Source organism: Oryctolagus cuniculus, chromosome 1, assembly GCF_964237555.1.
Source record: "Oryctolagus cuniculus chromosome 1, mOryCun1.1, whole genome shotgun sequence".
Taxonomy (NCBI): domain Eukaryota; kingdom Metazoa; phylum Chordata; class Mammalia; order Lagomorpha; family Leporidae; genus Oryctolagus; species Oryctolagus cuniculus.
In genome coordinates, this window is record NC_091432.1 from 123738547 (window position 1) to 123761664 (window position 23118).

At 48.7% G+C, this 23118-nt stretch overlaps 1 protein-coding gene across 6 annotated transcripts in view; it reads right to left on the minus strand.

Annotated features, from left to right (window-relative positions):
- NFRKB (nuclear factor related to kappaB binding protein) overlaps nucleotides 1-21841 on the minus strand; it is a 40868-nt gene extending 19027 nt beyond the window's left edge. For 2 of the 6 annotated variants that reach the window (XM_051847900.2, XM_002708310.5), the window contains exons 1-14: nucleotides 21718-21841; nucleotides 18395-18566; nucleotides 15162-15363; nucleotides 12025-12152; nucleotides 8945-9119; nucleotides 8275-8376; nucleotides 7610-7683; nucleotides 6773-6857; nucleotides 6222-6402; nucleotides 5873-5981; nucleotides 5576-5702; nucleotides 5260-5325; nucleotides 426-505; nucleotides 271-317 (exon numbers count right to left, since the gene is read on the minus strand). In XM_051847900.2, coding sequence (XP_051703860.1) covers nucleotides 271-317; nucleotides 426-505; nucleotides 5260-5325; nucleotides 5576-5702; nucleotides 5873-5981; nucleotides 6222-6402; nucleotides 6773-6857; nucleotides 7610-7683; nucleotides 8275-8376; nucleotides 8945-9119; nucleotides 12025-12152; nucleotides 15162-15363; nucleotides 18395-18529 — 1511 coding nt within the window. In that variant the 5' untranslated portion in view covers nucleotides 18530-18566; nucleotides 21718-21841. Of the gene's footprint in view, nucleotides 1-270; nucleotides 318-425; nucleotides 506-5259; nucleotides 5326-5575; nucleotides 5703-5872; nucleotides 5982-6221; nucleotides 6403-6772; nucleotides 6858-7609; nucleotides 7684-8274; nucleotides 8413-8944; nucleotides 9120-12024; nucleotides 12153-15161; nucleotides 15364-18394; nucleotides 18567-20041; nucleotides 20217-21717 lie in introns of all 6 variants that reach the window. The other 4 variants (XM_008259232.4, XM_008259224.4, XM_070065527.1 and 1 more) reach the window with 3 other exon arrangements.
- Between the last annotated feature and the right edge of the window lie 1277 nt (nucleotides 21842-23118).

Genomic DNA, 23118 nt, shown 5'->3' on the forward strand with positions numbered 1-23118 from the left:
TCAACCACAAGGTGGATCGCATCCCCTTCAGAGCCTCCACCGCACAATCCCCGCACCCCGGTCAAGAGCCCTTTCCATCGGGAGCCCCTCTTACTGACGGGAGTGTGGTGCATCTGAAGGTCGTGCTGAGCAGGTGACACTCAGTGGACCACTAGGATCTCTAAAGTCCACGATTAGCTCTAACACACGAAGCCACGTCAGCAAGACCAGGGCGGTGCCTTCCACTGCGGTCTCACAGGCCACCACCCACAACTCAAGTACTGTACTCACACCCGAGGGACAGGTGTCGTGGCATCTGAGCTGTCTTCGTTTTCTTGCTGGAGGGAAGGAAAAGATTAACAGGTAAAAGGACTAAAGAATTTTCACGAAGCTAAAGGCTCTGGAAACCCACTGAGGAAGATAATGTTGTTTCTCAGAAACTGTACCTTACAGAAGGCCTGGTCTTTGGTCTCCAACCACAGCTGGAAGAGTGCAGCTAATTCCTTTTCATTATCTTGGGACTGGCCTTTTACAGGAATAAAAAAACAAGAAATAAATACATCTAAGCTGCTACACAGAAACCCACCTTCTCATCACCTGTTCTGTCTCTGCCAGTACTGTGGCGTTGATCCTTTCTACGTGCCCTGCCTAGACCATCACTCTCGGATGCCACCCACCTGAACCATCCACTTGGCAGCTATCTGCTCAACAGCCACCGCGTGCCAGGCACCGCGTATGAAGCTGGAGTTACTCAGAGAATTCCGCCTCTGCCTTCATGGAGTTTACAGTAAAGTTAAATAAATCCAATTCTAAAAGGGGTAGGGGTCACAAAGGATGCTTTGATAGCTATGCACCAAGGGAATGGTCCTGTTCTTGTGGGTGAGAAAAGCTGGTGGCCAAGTGGGCTGCAAAGTCATTCTAGGCACTGACACAGCAAGAAGATGGCCCAGAGCGCCAGCTTTGTGGAGTAGCAGGGTAAAGCTGCTGCTGGCGAAACCAGCATCCCTTGTGAGTGCCAATTCAAGTCTCAGCTACTCCACTTACAATCCAGTTGCCTGCCAATGTGCCTGAGAAAGCAGAAAAGAGCCCAAGTCCTCAGAAGAAGCTCCTGGCTTCAGTCCGGCCCAGCTCTGGCCACTGAGGTCCTTTGAGGGGTGAACCAGCAGATGGAGGATTTCTCTGTCTTTCCTTCCCTCTCTCTGTGTAAATTCTGCCTTTCAAATAAATAAATAATCTTCAAAAAATAAAAAAGGTGGCCCTGAGGAAGAAACAAATCCGAATGCTCCTAACCCGCCTATAAAGAGATGAGCATGCTCCTTCCTGGCTTCCTGTCACGTCACCCTGTTCAACTACCCCTGCAGCACCTGGGACATGAGAGTACCTAGGTTTACCTGGGCTGGAAGCCACAGAACATCAGGCAGGCGTGCGTGTGTGAGACTGCAAACACCTGCCTCACGGACGCTGCTGAGACACTCACCATGCTGCTTCACTCTGTCCGCACCAGTCAGTACACAACGGCAACCCCACCCCAACTCTCTCCCACCCCCGCTTGGAAGACCTCAACTCTCATCCCCAGACACTTCTCAACCCTTTATCCATAACCGGTCCATTCCCACTGTGCCTTCTGGAGATGCTACTTCATAACCAGACAACCCCACAGCCAGACCTTCTCTCAAGGCTCTCCACTTCCCTGTCTGGTGTGAAATCTGCTCTCCTCTGATCCCTTACACCTGTGGATGCCGGCATATTCTCTCATAGCCATATCCCACAGGGTCAGGAAGCAGAGCTGAGTGCCTCCTTCTACCCCATGGCTGATTTCAGGTATTTCTCCCGAGAAAAGCAAAACAGAAACAAAAGCCTGTTCTATACCTACAGATCCTAGAAATAAGCCTATATGTATAAACAGTAATTCATTTTTGGGAAAGGGTATCAAGGTCACATAAAGAGAACAGCTTCTTCAACAAACGATAATGGGAAAACTGGATATTAGTATATAAAAGAGTGAAATCAGACTTTTATTTCATACCATATGCAAAAACCCAACTCCAAATAGTTTCCACATACATAAATATATATGTATGTATACATATATACGTGTATGTATATGTATATATATATTTAAAGGTATTTATTTATTTATTTGAAATGCGAAGTTACAGAGAGAGGGTGACACAGTGAGAGATCTTCCATCTGCTGGTTCATGCCCCAAATGGCCGCAATAGTCAGGGGCCAGCCCAATGCCAGTAGCTTCATCTGGGTCTCCCATGTGGGTGGCAGGGGCCCAAGGACTTGGGCCATCTTCTACTGCTTTCCCAGCCACACAGGCAGGGAGCTGGATTGGAAGTGGAGCAGCTGGGACTCAAACCAGCATCCAAATGGGATGCCAACTACACGACAGCCCCTCATACGAGTTTCAAGATTTTTTTTTTTTTTTTTTTTTTTGACAGGCAGAGTGGACAGTGAGAGAGAGACACAGAGAGAAAGGTCTTCCTTTGCCGTTGGTTCACCCTCCAATGGCCGCCTTGGCCGGCACGCTGCGGCCGGTGCACCGCGCTGATCCGATGGCAGGAGCCAGGAGCCAGGTGCTTTTCCTGGTCTCCCATGGGGTGCAGGGCCCAAGGACTTGGGCCATCCTCCACTGCACTCCCTGGCCACAGCAGAGAGCTGGCCTGGAAGAGGGGCAACCGGGACAGAATCCGGCGCCCCGACCGGGACTAGAACCCGGTGTGCCGGCGCCGCAGGCGGAGGATTAGCCTAGTGAGCCACGGCGCCGGCCGAGTTTCAAGATTTAAACAGGGGCTTTCTTGGTAATTACTCGTCTAATACCAATGGCACAGCCAAAGTAATGTGACTGCATTAAAATTAAAAGGCTTCTGTACAACCAACAGTGAAGATAACACACAGAATAGGAGAAAATATCTTCAAACCATGTGTTTGAAAAGAGGTTAGTTTCTAAAATATAAAAGAAAATTCCTACAAAACAATAGCAGGAAAAAAGCAGCCTGACTAAAAAATGGACAAGGGGCCTAAACAGACATTTCTCCAAAGAAAACCTAAAGATGGTCAACAAGTACAAAAAAAGATGCTCAATATAGCCCATCATCAAGGAAATGCAAATCAAAACCACAGTGTGGTATCACCTGACACCTGTCAGAATGGCTACTACTAAAAAAAAAAAAAAAAAAAAAAAAAAGAAAGAAAGAAAGATGGGCCTGTGTTGTGATTCAGCAGTTTAAGCCACCGCATCTGGCATCAGCATCCCATGCTAGAGTGCCAGATCAAGTCCCAGCTGCTCTGCCTTAGATCCGGCTTCCTGCCAACGTGCCTGGGAAAACAGAAACAGCCCACGATGGCCCAAGTACTTGGGCACGTCAGCCACATGGGAGACCCGATGGAGTTCTGGGCTTCTAGCCAGTAACAGCCATTTGGGGAGTGAACCAGCAGATGGAAGATCTGTCATTCTTTCAAATAAATAAATCTTTAAAAAAAAATACTGGCAAAGACTTAGGGAAAAGAACCCTGAAATGTAAAATGGTGTAGCCACTATGGAAAACTAAACAAGTAAAACAAATAAAAACAGAACTAACATACGATCCAGTAACACCATTTTAGGTATAAACCCAGGAGAACGGAAACCAACATCCTGAAGAGGTAACTGCACCCATCTTCACTGCAGCATCATTTTCAACAGCCAGCATTGGAAACAACCTGATGTCCATCAGTGGATCAATGAATGGAGCAAAATGTGTTAGCGCAGGAGTTGGGTGCAGAGTAGTTGCCGCTTGGGATGCCTGCATCCCATATTAGACTGCCTGGCTCAAGTCCCAGCTACTCTGTACTGCCAAGCCTACTGTTCCGACATCTATGTGGGAAACCCAGGTGGAATTCCTGGCTCCTGGCTTTGGCCTGGCCTAGCCCAAGTTTGGGAAGTGAATCAGAGGACAGAAGACCTCTGTGTGTCTCTGTCACTCTTACTTTCAAATATCTCTAAAGAAAATGTGTTACACAATGGAATATTATTAATTTTTTAAAAGATTTATTCATTTGAAAAGCAGAGTGGGGGGGAAGGAGGGAGGGGGAGGGGGAAAAAGAGGGAGGAAGGGGGAGAGAGGGGGACAGAGAGACAGACAGACAGACAAACATTTCCCATCCACTGGTTCACTCCCCAAATGGCCACAACTGCCAGAGCTAGGACGATCAAAAGTTAGAAACCAGGAGCTTCTTCTGGATCTCCCATGTGGGTACCAAGGCCCAAAGATATGGGCCATTCTCCACTGCTTCCCCAGGCACATTAGTAGGGAGCCCGATCAGAAGAGGAGCAGCCAGGGCTGGTGCCGCAGCTCACTAGGCTAATCCTCTGCCTGCGGCGCCGGCACCCCGGGTTCTAGTCCCAGTTGGGGCACCGGATTCTGTCCCAGTTGCTCCTCTTCCAGACCAGCTCTCTGCTGTGGCCAGGGAGTGCAGTGGAGGATGGCCCAAGTACTTGGGCCCTGCACCCATATGGGAGACCAGGAGAAGCACCTGGCTCCTGGCTTCGGATCGGCACAGCGCGCCGGCCTTAGCAGCCATTTGGGGGGTGAACCAACAGAAGGAAGACCTTTCTCTCTGTCTCTCTCACTAACTCTGCCTGTCCAAAAAAAAAAAAAAAAAAAAAAGATGCAGGTAATGGGAATTTATAAAGTTCAAACAAAAGTAAGGACTCTGTTCTTTAGAAATAGTTTATCTGGAGCTACCCAACATATCCTGAGCAGTAAAACCCATTTTTAGGAAAGAAAAATAATTGTATTACAAATTAATCCCAAATCCCTGGTTTAATATAAATGTTGACAGTAATTAAAAACAGCACTGCAGATTTAAATTTATCTGATTCATGTCTCAGCTCCGCTACTTCTGATCCAGCTTCCTGCTTATACATCCAGAAAGACAGCAAATCATGACCCAAGTACTTTGCCCAGCCATACCCACATGGGAAATCAGAATGAAGTTCCTGGCTCCTGGTTTCAGTCGGGCCCAGCCCCAGCTACTGTAGGCATTTAGGAAGTGAACCAGTAGCGAGAAGACCTCGCTCTCTCTTAGCCTCTCCCTGTTACTTTGTGTTTCAAATAAATAAATAAATCTTTCTTAAAGGGTCTTGAAGGATTCCTCCACACAGCAAATAAGCCCTAACAGATTCCTTTCTGACAATCTGCTGGACTGTAATGATTGAAAGGCAAACGAAGCTTAGGGTAGGAAATGGAAGAATAAAAACCTATGTTGGAGTAGATCATATGAATAACTTACCAAGCAATTTCCACTGCTGGGTTTTCTCTTTGAATTCAACAAATGGAGAGAAACTGGAAGGAACGGCTGCAAGAAATGAAGAACCTAACAAGTCACACAGGTCACAGAGAACGCTGAACTCAGAACAAGTAACATGCACCCTGAGTTCTGGGCGGGCTTCTGAATGGCTCACAGTGTCTCAGGCTAGCACACCTCTCAGGAATGGCATTAGACAAAGGGGTCATGAATTAGATGAGCCAAGCTACCCTTTATTGTAAACTTCCTTAGACAAAAGGGAAAAAAAAAGACACTGACCCTACCAAACGATGTACCTTACCTCGGCTCTCTCCAGCAAGGTACTGCAGGGCTGGCAACACCAACTCGGCCCAGTTGGGGGCTGCAGAGAACCAGCTGTTGAGGGAGCTGGCTGGAGACGACTGCCAGTCCAAAACCCGTTCCTCTAGCTGAGGGAGTAAAGGCAGAACCCAGTGAGACTTCTCTTCTACACCAGCAATTCCATGTACGCTCACTTTGCCCAGTCCACAAACCAAGTTAGAGGAGCCAGCAGAGAGCTACCATTAAAGACGTCAACAACTGGAAATGATCAAATCATTTGTGACTCTTCCAAAATTACCATAGGGAGGCTAGCCTGATTCTCCAGCAGCAAGATCTCCAGCAGCAGGGAAAAGAAACTGGAAGATATCTCATTGATTCCAAGGCAAGGCTTCAGGTCTTCAAGGGGCCTAATAAGGAAAGAAAACACGTAAGAACAACCAGAAAGATCAAGAACACATCCTTACATTTGGTCACCACCCCTCTCCCTCCAGGTCACCTGGCAGCCCTCAAAGTTCATGACAGTAGCACACAGTACACTTTCCCAGCAGGAAGCACCCTTATAGCCAGCTCATACGAGCCCCAGGAGACGGGGCACCACCCTGGGCTTATTTTTCACCCCAAGCATCACCCGTCTCATGCTCACTTACTCTTCCTTGATAGCAGGTATTGCCAGTGGAGATGGGGCCTGGGAGAGAGGTGGGACCCCGTCAGCACTGCTCAGGGGCTCAGCCAGATCCTCTGCCTCTGATTTGATCATTTTTATTTTCTTCTTTTTCTTCTCCTCTTTTTCCTTAACCTTTTTTTTAAGGACTGCCAGATCATATAGGGCTAGAACAAAAAAAGTAACACAAGTCACAGGACTGCACTTTGTACATAAGGAGGTGACAGCCTTCTTGGCATTGTATTTGGCCAAGGCCCACCAGACAGAAGTCTCAATAATAAGATTTGTTTTTTAGACTTTCAGATTTTTTTTAAACAAAACAACTAGCAACTTCCAGCTCAATTTTAACATCTGTTAAAGAGTTTAATGTACTGGTGCGTTGACTGTAAACTCACTTCCCACCTGCCAAACAAAACAAAGGTTATCAGCATGGAAAAAGCAGTGGCTTCACTGACTTTCTCACATGTGGAGAGGCTCCTGTGGTTTAACACTGCAGTCAAGTGCCGTGAAGGCTACCCGGAGGGGACCGTCATTTACCTGCCAGAGAGCCCTTCCTGCCAGCATTCACGCGAGTCATGATGTCATTGAGGGTCAGGTCTCCCGTCAAAAGGTCCGGGTGATCCTAGGTGGGACATTCAGAGGTCAAAAATGGTCCAAACACTGATGCTGACTTTACCAGTTTACCTAACATACACAAACAGATGTTACATACACTTGAGGAAATCATGCAGAATTAAAAATGTACAGAGATAAAAACTACTGCTCTTCCTTCAGGTGCACAGAGAACACGGTGCTGATCTTTCTATCGTATGGTGTTTACAACTTACGCAGCTCCTCTGCATTCCTCATCTCAGCTACTTTTCAGGTACCACCCTATGTCACAAGACCCGAAAATGGAGTTTCGAGACGTTAGGGGATCTGCAGGAAGGACAGGGAATGCAATTCCGAGTTCTTCTCTCTGCATGTGCCTTAGACAGACGGCTTTGTCTCTAACCCCTGCCTCGGCACTCTGGACTGCACAGAGTGGAGTAATGCCAACAGCACGGTGCGCAGAGCGCAGGCTGACTCAGTGCTGCCACCTCCGGCTGCAGCACCAAGAGCAAGTCTTTCACTTCTCTGAGCACTGGGGAAATGCAGATAACGATTCATTTGCCAGTGTCCTTGGCAAGAAAAAAGTGGGCACTGTTAAGCATGCCTTATAAAGTCAAAGCGTTCCCACTGTCTCACACCTCTGCCGCCTCTCCTGCGGTTCCTGTCCCCCAGGAATGACCAGGCACACAAATGAGGCAGTGGCTATCTGCTACCTTCCTCAGGGCAGACAACACAGACAGCAAACTGAGAACCGCTCGCGGCCACACCCTCTCCCCCTCTTACTGGTTGGTGCTTCCGTTTCTCGTGGTGCTTCTTTAACATTATCTTCAGGTCACTGTCCCCCAGTTCTATTTTATCTGAGAGAAAACGAACCAAACCTTACGTACTAGGTCATTCAACACCACATGCTCCAATCTGAATCTTTCTGGTCACTTGTGACATTCAAAAGTAAGGTATCTCCGAGTTTCCTTTCTGACTCCCATAAACGTTTAAGTACCCCAAATCTTGACACAGTCACAGGATCAACATTTCCCCTCTATTATACATTGGTCAGTAAATTACTTCCATTACTTGGCTGGTCCTAAAACACAATAAAAGTTCTTAACATTCTTCCTTAATTCTTATTCCAAACAAAAGTCCTCCCTCAATTTCAGACGTTCTAAGGAACTGCCACGGCTCAGGCTCCCCTTTTTGTCCTATTACTGAATCGTCCGCTGGTATTGCTAGTCTAAGATTCTGCTTTCTTTAGCAGGTAATTTTCAAAACAAAGACAAGAAAGGCAGGCCCATCTCCAGATGTACAATAGTGGAATGGTACAAAACCTTCTCCAGATGGCTTAATTCCAGGGAGCACTGCTGTCCTGGCCTGTGAGACCCCAGGCCCCACCTCCCTCTGTGGGGGTTCTTGGATCCACACTGTGACCCCAGCAGTCTCAGTTCAGTGCTCACCTGCGGTTTTCATATCCGTGGTACAAAGCGTGGGCACCACCCGCAGGGGCACCGCAGGACTAGGAGAACGTGCTGGAGAGCTCGGAAGCCATGAGCTGAGATCTTCAAAAGAAAATTGTTCTTGTAAATCCAACGTGGCTGTGGACTCCAATAGGGGAGATTGGGTAAGTGGCCATTTGGATTCAACAAGGCTAAGCCACCAACATGGAGGCCAGGGTTCCACACTCCTTTCTGACCCTTCCCCAGATGAGCTGGAGCACACTTAGGTCATTTAAACGGCTTTTCCAGGAAGAGAGACTTCAACAGAGTGATGGGGTCACACTGCAGCAGGCCAACAGTCACTACTACTCGCCTGTAAGGGGGAAAAGCAGTTCTCTCAAGTGGCACCAAGGGACCACGCAGGCCTATGGTGAAGACAGCCCTGCCATGCAGAGGTTCAACCGACAGGTTCTCCTCTAAGCTCAAATGCCACCCGAGCACAAGGGTAAAATGCACATACAGTTACTACCACTAACAACAATGTCTCGGCAACCCAAAAGCCCAGGGACACTATCCCCACTACCACCCCCCAGACTAGACAACAATGCTGGGGAAACAACAGGCTCCCACTGGCTCCAACGGGGTAAGCAGCTGACCTAGACGAGACGCCCCAGTGCCCAGGGACACGCACCTTCTTCATCAGAGGACAGGGCCGTGTCGCCACACTCCTCCTTCACTTCCCTCAGGACCTTCAGGTAGCGCTGCTGGGCCCGCCACTCCCGCTCCTCGGGGCTGCGCGATGGTGAGGGGCGCTTCTGCCGCACAGGAAGGGCAGGTCCGCCCCGTCGGGCCATCTCCAGGAGATCCTAGGAAGAGACCAGATGAGGTACACACCATCACCTCACTCTTGTTCTGGAACCACGCACACCTGTCAAGTCTGTATGACATTCTCTTCAGTGTTAAGCTTCCCTCTCATCACAGAAAAAGATGCCAGGATGTTATTCCCTCCCTCTGGTCATAGAAAAAAATGTCAAATTAAAAACAAACAAGGGGTCAGCGCTGTGGTGTAGTGGGTAAAGCTGCCCCCTGCAGTGCCAGCATCCCATATGGGCACCAGTTTGTCCTGGCTGCTCCACTTCCAAACCAGCTCTCTGCTATGGCCTGGGAAAGCAGTAGAAGATGGCCCAAGTCTTTGGGCCCCTGCACCCACGTGGGAGACCTGGAAGAAGCTCCTGGCTCCTGATCAGCCCAGCTCTGGCCACTGCAGCCATCTGGGGGGTGAACCAGTGGATGGAAGACCTCTCTGCTGCCTCTCTGTAACTCTGTCTTTCAAATAAATAAATCTTTAAAAAAAAAAAAAAAAAAATAGGCCAGCGCCGCGGCTCATTAGGCTAATCCTCCGCCTTGCGGCGCCGGCACACCGGGTTGTAGTCCCGGCCGGGGCACCGGATTCTGTCCCGGTTGCCCCTCTTCCAGGCCAGCTCTCTGCTGTGGCCAGGGAGTGCAGTGGAGGATGGCCCAAGTCCTTGGGCCCTGCACCCCACAGGAGACCAGGAGAAGTACCTGGCTCCTGCCATCAGATCAGCACGGTGCACCAGCCGCAGCACGCCGGTCGTGGCAGCCATTGCAGGGTGAACCAATGGCAAAAGGAAGACCTTTCTCTGTGTGTCTCTCTCTCACTGTCCACTCTGTCAAAAAAATTTAAAAAAAAATTAAAAAAAAAAAAAAAGAAGAAGATGGCCCAACTCCTTGGGCCCCTACACCACATGGGAGACCCCGAAGAAGTTCTTGGCTCCGGGCTCCGGGCTCCTGGCTCGGCAAGTTCCGGCCATTGCAGCCATCTGGGGAGTGAACCAGCAAATGGAAGACCTCTCTGCCTCTGCTTCTAACTCTGCCTTTCAAATAAATAAATCTTAAAAAAACTCATTAAAAAACACAAACAATGGGGCCGGCACTGTGGTGCAGTGGGTTAACGCCCTGGCCTGGGGCACTGGCATCCCATATGGGTGCTGGTTCGAGACCCAGCTGCTCCACTTCCTGTCCAGCTCTCTGCTGTGGCCCGGGATAGCAGTGGAAGATGCCCAAGTCCTTGGACCCCTGCACCCACGTGAGAGACCCGGAAGAAGCTCGTGGCTCCTGGCTTTGGATCGGCGCAGCTCTGGCCGTTGCGGCCATCTGGAGAGTGAACTATCGGATGGAAGACCTCTCTCTCTCTGCCTCTCCTCTCTCTGTGTAACTCTGACTTTCAAATAAATAAACCTTTAAAAAAAAAAGAGTCATTCAAATAAACAGGGTCTATATTGATTAAAAAATGGGAAGCCCTAAAGTGCAGATCTGGCCAGCTGTTGTGGGACAGCAGTTTAAATCAACCTCCTGGAATGTCCGCATCCTTAAAGGAGTGCCTGGGATGGAGCCCTGCCTCTACTTCTGGTCCAGCTCCTGGCTAACGTGCACTCTGCAAGACAGCAGATGCTGAGTCAAGTACTTGGGTCCCTGCCTGCCACGCTCATTTAGGAGATCCCCACAGGAGTTCCTCAATCCTAGCTTCAGCCTGGCTACTGCAAGAATTTGGGGAGTGAATCAGCAAACAGAAGGTCTCTACCTCACTATCTCACTCCACCACTTCTATAAGGAAAAAAATCTGAAATGTTTTGAGTGTTGACATGATACCACAAGTGCAAAATTCTACCTCTGACCTCATGGGATGGGTTGTAGTCAAAACACAGGTGCCCTAAAATAATTGTATAAGATTATCTTCAGGTCATATGTATACAGTGAACACGAAACATAAATTTCACTTGTAGATTTGAGTTCCATCCTAAGATGTCTTATGTAGAGGCAAATTATCCAAAATAAATAAATAAATAAAGCTCAAAAAGAGAAATGCCTTCTGCTCCCAAACATTTCTGATAAGCACTATTCAACCTGTATTACAAAATCCAAAGGCTAAGTGCGGACTTGTTTCACTGAAACTCTGAGAATGAACATTTGTGACAGCAGACAACCAAGTATTTCTACAATGAAGCATAACAGACCATTCAACTCAAGGCAACCTTATCTCTAGAGAATTTCCAGGCTGGTCCCACCCGGGGGCCTTTAGACATGGTGCGCTCCAACCCACTGCAGCATCCGGTGGCCTGCGTGCACTTGGACGCGCTTCAATTCCAGAGAATCCTAGTTTCCTTAATAACCCATAAGGGACCTGAAATTCCCTTTTCCAGGTAAATTTTGAAGCTACTGCATTTCATCAATTTTCGGAAGCACTTTTTTTCTGTTTTAAAATCTCTGAAATCGGCACATTTTTAAGTCGGTGAGATGACACAGCTTAACTGTGCTGTAGCTCAGTTGAAAGCATTTCTTCTTAGTGATATGTAAGAAAAATTGGCAGCTGAACAAACTTTAATTGATACTTCTTAATTTCTAGATATTTAATTATTTTTGTTTACTTGAAAGGCAGCGACAGAAATCTCCCATTTTCTAGTTCACTACCAAACGCCCATAATCAGCAAAGCTGCCGCAAGCTGAAGCAGAAGCCAGGCACTCAATTCAGGTCCCCCACATGGGTGGCAGAGACCCAGTTACCTGAGCCATCCGCACTGCCTCCCAGGTGCATATCAGCAGGAAGTGAAATCAGGACTCCACTAGAGGCCGCAAGCATCCCAGGTGGCATCTTATCCATCAGGCCACACGCCTGCCCTGAACAATTCCTGAGCCCACAGGAGCTGTGAGGTCCCCGCCCACGTCTTATATCCAGGTGCCAGCATTACTTACACTCCGGGAAGCAAGAATCTGCTTCAGCAGCCGATGGAAATACTGCTGCTGAGAATTGAGGTATCGCTTGTACTGTGACTTGAAGCATAGCTGTCGATACTTGACCACCTCAGGGTTAAAATGTCCATCTTAAAAAAAAATAGAGCTACAATCACACACATATCAGTCGACAAATAGTTAATGAGTATTCAAGATGTTGTACTTTGTTCCATAGAATTGAAGGGAAAAGTGAACATTTAAGAATTTAGGAAAAAAGAACCGAACGAAAGGAAAAGCAATGACAGCTCAGTGAAGACTGAAACCCTAAGCAGCAGGCAACACAACTGTCTTCAGCCACCGGAAACAGGGCACTTGTCGGAGTGAGATATGCAGACATTCCTGCCTTCAGATTCCTTGTCCAGACCCGCACCAGACTCACACACTGTTCTGGGAGAAACACAGCACAACAGCCAGTACTAACACTCACTAGGCCCCCCACATAGCCCCTACCCCTCTAAAGCCAAACAGAGTTCCCTCACTTCTGCTCTATCAGAGACTAAGACCCCCAGCCTCCGTAAAACAGATCTAGGCCAGTCAAAGGGTACTTCCTATTTAAACTAATCACCCATCAAATGAGCAAATTCTTTTTTAAAACTGATTTATTTGACAGAGTGAGAGAAAGAGAGACAGAAAGAAGTCTTCCATCCAATGGTTCACTCTTCAAGCACCCACAATAGCTGGAGCTGGGCCGTGACGCAAAGCCAAGAGCCAGAAATACCACCTGGGTTTCCCACTGAGTGGAAGGAACCTAAGTACTTAGGCAATCTCTGGCTGCCTCCCAGGATACGTATTAGCAGGAAGCTGGATCACAAGTAGAGGCAGAACTCAATTCCAGGCACTCTGACATCAGATGGAGGCATCTAAGGTGGGGCTTAACCCACTAAGCCACATACCCCGGGAATGCTAATTTTATTATTTTTTTAAATGTCTATTTTCACCTACTTGAAAAGTATAGCAACAGAAAAAGACATAGATAGAGAAAGAGAGAGAGATCTTCCTTTCACTTATCCACTCCCTAAATGCTCACCAACAGCCAGGACTGGGGAAGGCTGAAGCTGGAAGCCTGAAACTCCATCCTGGTCTCTCATATGGGTGGGAGGGGCCCAGGCACTAAAGCCATGATCCACTGCCTCCTAGGACACATTAGCATGAAGCTGGATCAGAAGCAGAGCAGCGGGGACTGGAACCAGCACTCCAGTAAGGGACGAGGGCATCCTGAGCAGTTTTAGCTCACTAAGCCACAATGTCCGCTTGTTCCCCCTCATCCTAGAATGCTCATTTTAAACCATTAAGATAATGAGAGAGTTAAAATAGTAAGTCTGCTCTCTCCAGTCTTCAGCAGCTGTCAAGACATCCAATTTAACAAAACTCAGGGAGATGTGACCACCTTTCAGGCCCTCCACCCAAACCAATGTTACTCCCAGAGAGAGGGGAAGAAGAGGCTTCCCTCGCCCCCCGCAGGAAAGAGAGCAACCTGTGATGGCAGTCTCATCCTCTTTCCCCACCAACAGAAGAGAACACAAATGGGTGAAACAGGCTTTTAGGAAGTAAGATTACCCCATGGTCCCAAAGTATCACCCTACACACTGTACACACTGCTTAATTATAAAACATACAGTGTTTAAAATCAAGAGGTCTGGGGCCAGTGTCGGGCTGAAGTGGGTAAAGCCACTGCCTGCAATGCTGGTATCCTGTACATGTACCGATTTGACTTCCAGCTGCTCCACTTCTGATTCAGTCCCTGCTTATGGCCTGGGAAAAGCAGTGGAAGATGGCTAAAGTGTTTCGGACTCTCCCTACCACTCACACGGGAGACCTTAAAGATGCTACTGGCTTTGGCCTGGCCCACAGCTAGCTGTTGTGGCCATCTAGAGAGTGAACCAGCAGGTTGAAGATCTCTCTTTGTCTCTGTAATGCCTTCAAAATAAATCAATCTTTTTTGGGGGGAAGATTTATTTTATTTATTTGAAAATCAGCATTACAGAGAGTGAGTTTCCATCCGCTTGTTCATTCCCCAGATGGGCACAAAGGCCAAGGCTGGGCCAGGTCAAAGCCAGGAGACAGAAGCTTCATCTGGGTCTCCCATATGGGTGAAGGGGTCCAAGCACTTGGGCCATCCTCCGCTGCTTTCCCAGGCACATTAGCAGGGAGCTGGATCAGAAGTGGAGCAGCCAGGACTCAAACCAGTGCCCACATGGATGCCAACACTGTAGGCAACGGCTTAACTGGTTATACCACAACATCAGCCCCCATAAATAAATCTTTAAAAAAAAAAGAAATCAAGAGGTCTGGCAGATACCACTTAAGCAAGTGATCAAAAAAGGCACTACCACAAATAGAAAAACTGCTACCATGTGCCTGCTCCTCAGGTAATGTGATGGGGAAAACATTTCCCACCTGATACTCTTGTCAACAATATTCAAGGCAAACCTACTTGTAAGGAAACAAATTCCCAGAAAGCAGAACATGTCATGACTGGAGTGTCCTGGACTCTTCATAAAGAAGAGTGTATTCTGAAAAATAACAACAAAAACAGGCAGAAGGCCCTAAAGGGCTAAAGAGACCGAAGACTCCAACACCATGCATGAACCCTGAACAGATCCTAGAGTTAAACAACTATCAAAGACATCTCAAGAGCAACCAAAAAGATCTAAACATGGAATATTCTATATAATTTGCTCAACGCAAAATTTCTTGGATTTGACGACAGGACTGAGCTTAGGTGGAAGAATGCCCTTATTAAGGGAGATACACACGCTGAAGTGCCTGGCAGGGAAGTGCGTATGCAGGTATGCACACAGATTCACAGGCAATAAAGCAACTGGCAAAACTATTATTAAAACCTTTAATGACCAGTCATAAATGGCACCTTGGGACGCTGGTGATGTACTTCTTGACCATCGTTAGATGATCACACAGCTAAGTTTTTTCAATGCAAGTCAACCTACTAAGAAGCCCAGTATCATACAAAACCACTCTCTACTGGGTCAGTTTGTGTACCTGAGAACAAACAGAATAAAGGGAAGGAAAGAGCACCCACATAAACGAGTGTGGCCCGCCCTTCACCTCCCTCAGAACGAGAACCCTGAGCTGCAGACCTCGGAAAAGCTTCTGGGCGATGTGCAGAGGGTTTCCGAAGCGGAAGTTCTCCCCACTGAACAGGGCGAGCACAAGCTCCTTCTGCTGTTCAGGGCTGTCCTCGGGAAAGCGAGGCAGGAACTGCCGCAGGTGTGCGCGCTGAGACTCACTCAGCACTTCCTGCCACGTCGCCAGGCTGACCACATCGAAGAAAATCTCGGGCTGGGAGCATGTGGGGGAAAGCAAACAAGAGCACAGTAAGCTTTCAGGCATGTGCAGTAAGATGTATCTAACACAATTTACCATGTTAGTGATTTTTCAACGCACAGTCCAGTGGCTTTAGGCACATTCACATTTGCAGTACAACCATCATCACCCTCCAAGTTTTTAAAACAAACTGAAATTTCAGCGATCTTTATAAAATTCTCAAAACTTGGGTTATTAAAGACTACATGTAAACCACAATCTTATACCCAACAGTAAATAATAATCCAGAAGCAAATGGTCTCAGCACTGCAGAGAGAACCCCATTTGGAAGCCATCTCTGCTAACAAGGGTTTGATCGTGACCCTCTGAATTCAGCTGAGACTGAAGGGCAGGAGAGATTAACTTGGCAGGAAAGATCTTCAGAGGCTGAGGTCACCTGCTAAGGGAGAGAAGAAACAGGACAGAGGAGTTCATTCTCAACTCACTGGATATATACTGGACACCTTCTGGGAGCTAAGTACTAGCCTGACTGCCTTTATATTGTCTGGAGGGGAGAACTAGTAAAGAAGCAACTACAATGCAGTTAAAGGGGTGACAGGTGCACACATCCCAGACTCGTGGTGACAGTGTGCCCACCAGAGAGTGAGAATTTTAAGACAACAGGGGGACAAAGAAAGGCAAAAAAGGTACTGGGAGAGGGAGTTAGAAATCCACAGAGCAAAAACATAAAAACTAAGGAAAAATTCACACGAAAGCAAGGATAGCAGGTACCTGGTGAGGAAACGGAGAGGGATGAGATGCGGAGGGGGTCATGGGGGTTTAAATGGTATTGGTGGCATTCTTAACCTAGGTGATGGCCTCATGCATGTTTTATTATTGCTTAAACGGTATATATTAGGAGTCCTCAAAAAGTTCATGGAAAATATGTATCATGAAAAAGTTAAGACATGGACTTCAAAACTTTTGCATGAAAATAAACTTGTATTTTCACACAAAACTTTTTAAGTACCCTTATGCATGCATTTCATATGCTTTTCTTATATGCAATTTTTTTAACATTTCATTTTAATTATAAAAAGAGTTCAGACAGCTTGGCTAGGTCAAGGACAGGAGATGGGAAGGCAGTAGAGAAAAGCAAAGGACTTGTAAACATGTTGAGTATTTGGGACTATGCACCAGGGACAACAGAAAGCCAGGAAGGGTTTAAACAGAAGACAACTCAGAAATCCTACTGGCTACCAGGAATCTCCACATAAACTGGTGTAAAATCTTCCCCTGCAAACCTACTTTTACACACAATCTTTTTTTTTTTTTTTTTTTTTTTTTTTGACAGGCAGAGTGGACAGTGAGAGACAGAGACATAGAGAAAGGTCTTCCTTTTCCGTTGGTTCACCCCCCAGTGGCTGCTGCGGCCAGCGCACCGCGCTGATCCGAAGCCAGGAGCCAGGTGCTTCTCCTGGTCTCCCATGCAGGTGCAGGGCCCAAACGACTGGGCCGCCCTCACTGCCTTCCCAGGCCACAGCAGAGAGCTGGACTGGAAGAGGAGCAACCAGGACAGAACTGGTGCCCCTACCGGAACTAGAACCTGGAGTGCCGGCACCACAGGCCGAGGATTAGCCTATTGAGCCGCGGTGCCGGCCATTACACACAATCTTACTCCAAGCACTTAACTCAGTGCCTGGCACGCTGTAGTGTTAATAAAACAAGCATCTGCTGACTAAATGAATGACACAGTTCTTTGAAAGGGTATGCTAAGGAAATAGACGAGAAGGAAGAATACCAACTGTAGGTGGGAGGGTCAGAGAAGGGCACAATGGTGGCTTTCATTCCATCCACACTGTCTTACAGTTTATGAAAAGACAATGAAACAGATGTGACTGTATGAAATTATCTCCTAAGACTGGGTGATGTGCAAACGAGGGTTTGCCACATTATATTCAAAATCTGTATGCCCAAGATATAGCCCCCAAAAATTCCATGCTTAAATGAATGGTTTCAGCTGCACACTGATTTGTACATAATAAGCACTCAATAAATGGTAGCCACCATAGTAAACATGCTGATATCCTATCCTAGGGCACTATTACTTGGTCAGAAGGTTTAATGGTTCCAAATACTACTAACCATTTTAATATAAACACATACATAAATCCACTCCCAAAATATGCCATCTTTGTTAAACTGATGAAAATTATCTTATTAAAAAACAAAGTTTTGGGTGGGCATTTGGTCTAGCCATAAAAGACACCAGTGTTCTGTGGGCTGGCACTGTGGCATAGTGGGTAAAGCCGCTGCCTGCAGTGCCAGCATCTCATCTGGGTACTGGTTCAAGTCCCAGCTGCTCCACTTCTGATTCAACTTTCTGCTATGGCCTGGGAAAGCAGAAGATGGCCCAAGTCCTTGGGCCCCTGCACCCACGTGGGAGACCTGGAAGAAGTACCTGGCTCCTGGCTTTGGATCAGCGCAAGCTCTGGCCATTGTGGCCAATTGGGGAGTGAACCAGCGAAGGGAAGACCTCTCTCTCTCTCTCTAATTCTGACTTTCAAATAAATAAATAAATCTTAAAAAAAAAAAAAAAAAGATGAGATGGGGCTGGCACTGTGGTGTGGAAGGTTAAGCGTCTGCCTGCAGTGCTGACAGCCCATATGGGCACTAGTTCAGGTCTTGGCTGCTCTACTTCCAACCCAGCTACCTGCTGATGAGCCTGGGATGGCAGCAAAAAACGGTTCAAGTGTTTGGGCCCCTTCACCTACGTGGGAGATCCAAAGAAGCTCCTGGCTTTGGTCTGGCCCAGCCCTGGCCATGCGGCCAGTTGGGGAGTGAACCAACGGATGGAAGACCTCTCTCTGCCTCTGTCTCTCCTTTTGTCTGTACCTCTGCCTTTCAAATAAATAAATAAATCTTAAAAAAAAGAGAGAGAGAGAGAATGCATACAACGCAAACAATGAACAGCAGCACAGAAGACTAACAACATATAGAGAGTTCCAAACGGCTGCTACTCCGAGGCTGGGAGAGAGCAAAGGATTGCAGGGATGTTTCCACTCACGTCCTCCAGGAGGTCCTCCGGCAGGCTGACCCTGGTGCCTCCCAGCAGGCAGTCCTCCATGATGCGGGTGCCATGGCCGTCTCCACATGGACCAAGTTCCAGGGGATCCGTCAGCATGTGGTCCAAGGAATCCATCGGTTATTTCCACAGGCACTCTGGACAAATCAGGCATCTTGAGAGAGAAAGGCAGAAACCCCAGGGATGTGGTTTGTCCTTATCCTTCACCATTACACCCAGAATGCAAGTCAACAGCCTTCTCCCTCCCCCCAGCACTGCGCTCCCACTGGAAGTTTCAGTCTACGGCCACTCCTACATTCAGACATTTCTTACACCTCTATTACACAGAGGAGTAAGGCGAAACTCACAGTTTAAACAATAACCACATCGCGGTCCACAATGTAAACTTCATAGGCCTAGAATCTACTACAACAGAATTTCTTTAGCAACTGTTGGCTTTTTTAAAGCCTTTTTTTTTGTTCCTTTACAAAAGTATATTTACCGGAAATCCACATGCAGTAGTAAACTAAGTGAGACACTAACAGAAACTTCATGAGGGTGTATGCATTAAGTGCCAGACCTTTCATATTGCATTTAATTCTTAAACTATGCAACGTATGGTTACATGGGCTACATCTATTCTACACATATTAAAACTACAAATATCAGAAAAAAAAAAAAAAAAAGGCCAGCGCTGCGGCTCACTGGGCTAATCCTCCGCCTGCGGCGCCGGCACACCGGGTTCTAGTCCCGGTCGGGGCGCCAGATTCTTTGCCGGTTGCCCCTCGTCCAGGCCAGCTCTCTGCTGTGGCCCGGGAGTGCAGTAGAGGATGGCCCAAGTCCATGGCACCCCATGAGAGACCAGGAGAAGCACCTGGCTCCTGCCATCGGATCAGCGCAGTGCGCCGGCCATTGGAGGGTGAACCAACGGCAAAAAAGGAAGACCTTTCTCTCTGACTCTCTCTCTCTCTCTCACTGTCCACTCTGCCTGTCAAAAAAAACAACAACAACAACAACAAAAAAATACAAATATTAGAAAGGAGTTAAGTGACTCACTCAACCTGAGAAACAGTACCAAAAATGAGTTTTGACTGCAAACCCATGTTCTTTTTTTTTTTTTTTTTTTTTTTTTTTGACAGGCAGAGTGGACAGTGAGAGAGAGAGACAGAGAGAAAGGTCTTCCTTTGCCGTTGTTCACCCTCCAATGGCTGCCGCGGCCGGCGCGCTGCGGCCGGGGCACCGCGCCGATCCGGTGGCAGGAGCCAGGAGCCAGGTGCTTTTCCTGGTCTCCCATGGGGTGCAGGGCCCAAGCACCTGGGCCATCCTCCACTGCACTCCCTGGCCACAGCAGAGGGCTGGCCTGGAAGAGGGGCAACCGGGACAGAATCCGGCACCCCGACCGGGACTAGAACCCGGTGTGCCGGCGCCGCAGGCGGAGGATTAGCCTAGTGAGCCGCGGCGCCGGCCTCAAACCCATGTTCTTAACACTATACTGTGTACATCATCTCTCGTACAAAATCTCAATTTAAACCATGCCTACAGGACAGTGTTGTGGTGTAGTGGGTTAAGCCACTGTCTGCAATGCCGGCATTCAGCCACTAGTTTGAATTCCAGCTATTCCGCTTCTAATCCAGCTCCCCGCTAATGTACCTGGAAAATCAGCAGAGGATGGCTCAAGTGCTTGGGCCACGGCACCTACATGGGAGAACTGGAAGAAGCTCCTGGTTTCAGCCTGGCACAAGCCCGGCTGTTGTAGCCATTTAAGGAGTGAATTGGTGAATGGAAGAGATCTCTCTCTCTCTCTCTGACTTTCAAATAAATAAATCTAGAGAAAAAAATGCAAAGAAGCTTCTTAAGACTATTAGTCCACATAAACGCCCACGATAAGCATAAAGTCTGTGGTCAATCTGCCGTTAGTGGGTCGCTCTGATCCGTATAATCACGTAAGTAATGCTATTTTTCTCCTTCCTGCAATAACTGAACAGTATGGCCACCTTTCAGAAAAACACAAATGGAAGCATTTTCAGGGAGCATCTCCAAGGCTCAAGGATAAAGCTGACGTCACAGAACTGAATACTAAAGGGACTATGGAGAGCTTGAATTCAAACGCTGCACACGCATCTGCCAAACCTGTTCTCTCGAGCTCCTGTTCCTACCAAACGGGCTAATACAAGCACATTAAAACAGAAGGAAGAAATGGACAGTCGAAATGCCAGACCCTTCCCCCAGATCTGCCACTACTTCCATTCTGCAAACCTTGTCTCACCAGGGGTCCATCTCTGTAAGAGGAGGAGGAGCTGGACCAGGTCCTCCCTACTTTTATCTGCAACCCTGGAATCTGGCAATGACTAATCAGATGAGTGGCAGTTCCTATCTCCCAAAGTAGGTACCTCTCATCCCCCGCTGTCAAACTGTCACAGAGCCGACCTATAACACTACATCTCAAACGAAGCACCTGTCCGCTCACTTATTTCAAGTTCTCCTGGAGACTTTTTACAGATACAGCAGGAAGAGCACCGTTGAATCAGGGTAGCGTGAATGGGAGCCCCAGGCCCAGTGTGCCCCACCGCCCCCGCCCCGCAGCACAGGGCTGTGCACTCAGCCACGAAGGCAGGTGAGAAAGCACGTGGCGGAGGAGCGGGACACGGGACAGCGGGGAGAAAGTGCAAGAAGCAACCTGATGCTTATGAGACAACCCTCTCCACGCACCCGGCAGGGGAGCGCGTAGCAGCTGCAAGGCGCGCTTCCCCCCTGCTCCCCCCCAGGGAGGCTCACCTCTAACCGAAACCCGCTCACTTGCCTCTTCCAATTCTCCAACGCCGGTGCATGCCCACCTACATCTAACCTATTACAGAGATAACCTTGACCCTGAACAACAACAGTTCAACTTAAAAAAAAAAAAAAAAAAAAGCGGGCCGCGGCCACGGCGTTGGAACCCCGGAAGCCAAGCAGTGTGAGAATCGGGGCGCCCTGAACCCTACACCCCACCGGGCAGGCCTCTCCAGTTGGCCTTGCCCCTGCACCTGGGCTAACTTTACCTCACGGACCTACCACAATACAGAAGCTAAACACTGGCTCCTCCCGGAGCCTCCGCCGGCTCCAACCCCGCGCCCCAGAAGCAGACCCCTCCCCAACAACCCCGCCACGGCCTCAGCCCGGGTCCCGCCCCTCCCCCACACCGTGCCTAACCCTAACCCCCACCCACCTGGGCCGCTCCGCGCCCCGCCCCAGGACCGCATGGACAGCGACCTCAAAGACCCCGCCGCCTCCCCGCCTCGCGCCTCCGCGACACTTTAACCCTTTCACGGCCCCCTGCTCACCCTCACCTAAACCGCGGGCACGGGTCTCCCGGCCCCCAGCGCTCCTCGGGCCGCGGGTTCCCGGACGAGCTCGCTCCCGCCAGGCGTCTGGGTGCGTGCACGCTCCGGGCTACGGGCGGCGGAAGGGGCGGAGCCTCGAGGGGCGGGGCCTGGGAGTGCGGGGCGGGGCTGCGGTGGGCGGGGCCTGCAGCGGCGTGTGCTCGCGCGTTGGACGGAGCGGAGCCGCCCAGGGCGGTGCTGGGTTTCGGGGTTGTAAATTCCAGTCGGCGGCGTGTTTTTTTCCGGGCGGTTTGGGCGCTTCCAGAAAACAGACAGGTGTCCGTGTTCTCAGTCGAGGCTCCAGAGGCCATGAGCGAATGCAGGGCTATTGGCTGACGTTCACACACAGCATCCCCTGCCCCAGGCTCTGCACTGAGCCCTTCTGTCCAGCTCCGCACCGCGCGTGCCCGGTTTCGCAGTCGGGGAAACCACAGTTTCTCGGGGTTCAGCCCGTTCCCCTAGATGTCCTCCTCATGGCTGCCTCCCATCCCTGGGCCCTTCACGCCCAGAAAGAAAACAGACACATCGAAGAAGCGTATTTTAAATGATTAAGCTCTGCAATGTTCCTCCCACGCCCTCTCCTCTCACTCGCTCAGACTGCGCGTTCCGGGCATTCCCACCAGCTCTCGGGTCTCTCCGATGGACGGACACATTCGCTGGCCGGTGCGCCTCTCCCGCAGCGCAGTCGCACGGGGTCCAGGGTCCCCGCCTCCGCCGGCTCCACCGACTCCCTCCAGACTGCTGGGAGGTTTCTGAACCCACGTATAAATGGCAGTGGAACATCATTCCCTAGTCGTCAATATTCCCCTCGCCTTGGGACTGTAGAAGAGCGGAGAAACAGTCAAAACTTTATAAACTGCCATTTTTATTTTTAACCTTTTTGAGAGCAGTTTTAGGCTCACAACAAAATGAAACGAAAACCTCAGAGATTTCCCCGTTAACTCACCGCCTCCACGCAGGCATGGGGCCCCTCTGTCACCAAAATCTCCCAGCAGCTGAAAGACCTCCGTCCACACATCGTTATCTGCCATTACAGCATAATACAGTTGTTCCACTGTCTGAAAAATCAGCTGTGCCCCACTCATCCACCCCTTGCCTCTATCCCAGGCAGCCCTTGTTTTTTTTGTTTTTTTTTTTTTTGGTTTTTTTTTTTTGTTTTTTTTTTTTTTTACTGTTTCTGTAGTATTGCCTTTATCAGAATGTCACAGAGTTAGAATCTTATACTATGTGGCCTTTTCAGATGGGCTTCTTTTCACTTAGGGATATATATTTAAGTTTCCTCTTGATAGTTCATTTGTTTTCATAGTTGTTTTTTTTTTTTTAAGATTTATTTATTTGAAAGTTGGAGTGACAGAGAGGCAGAGAGAG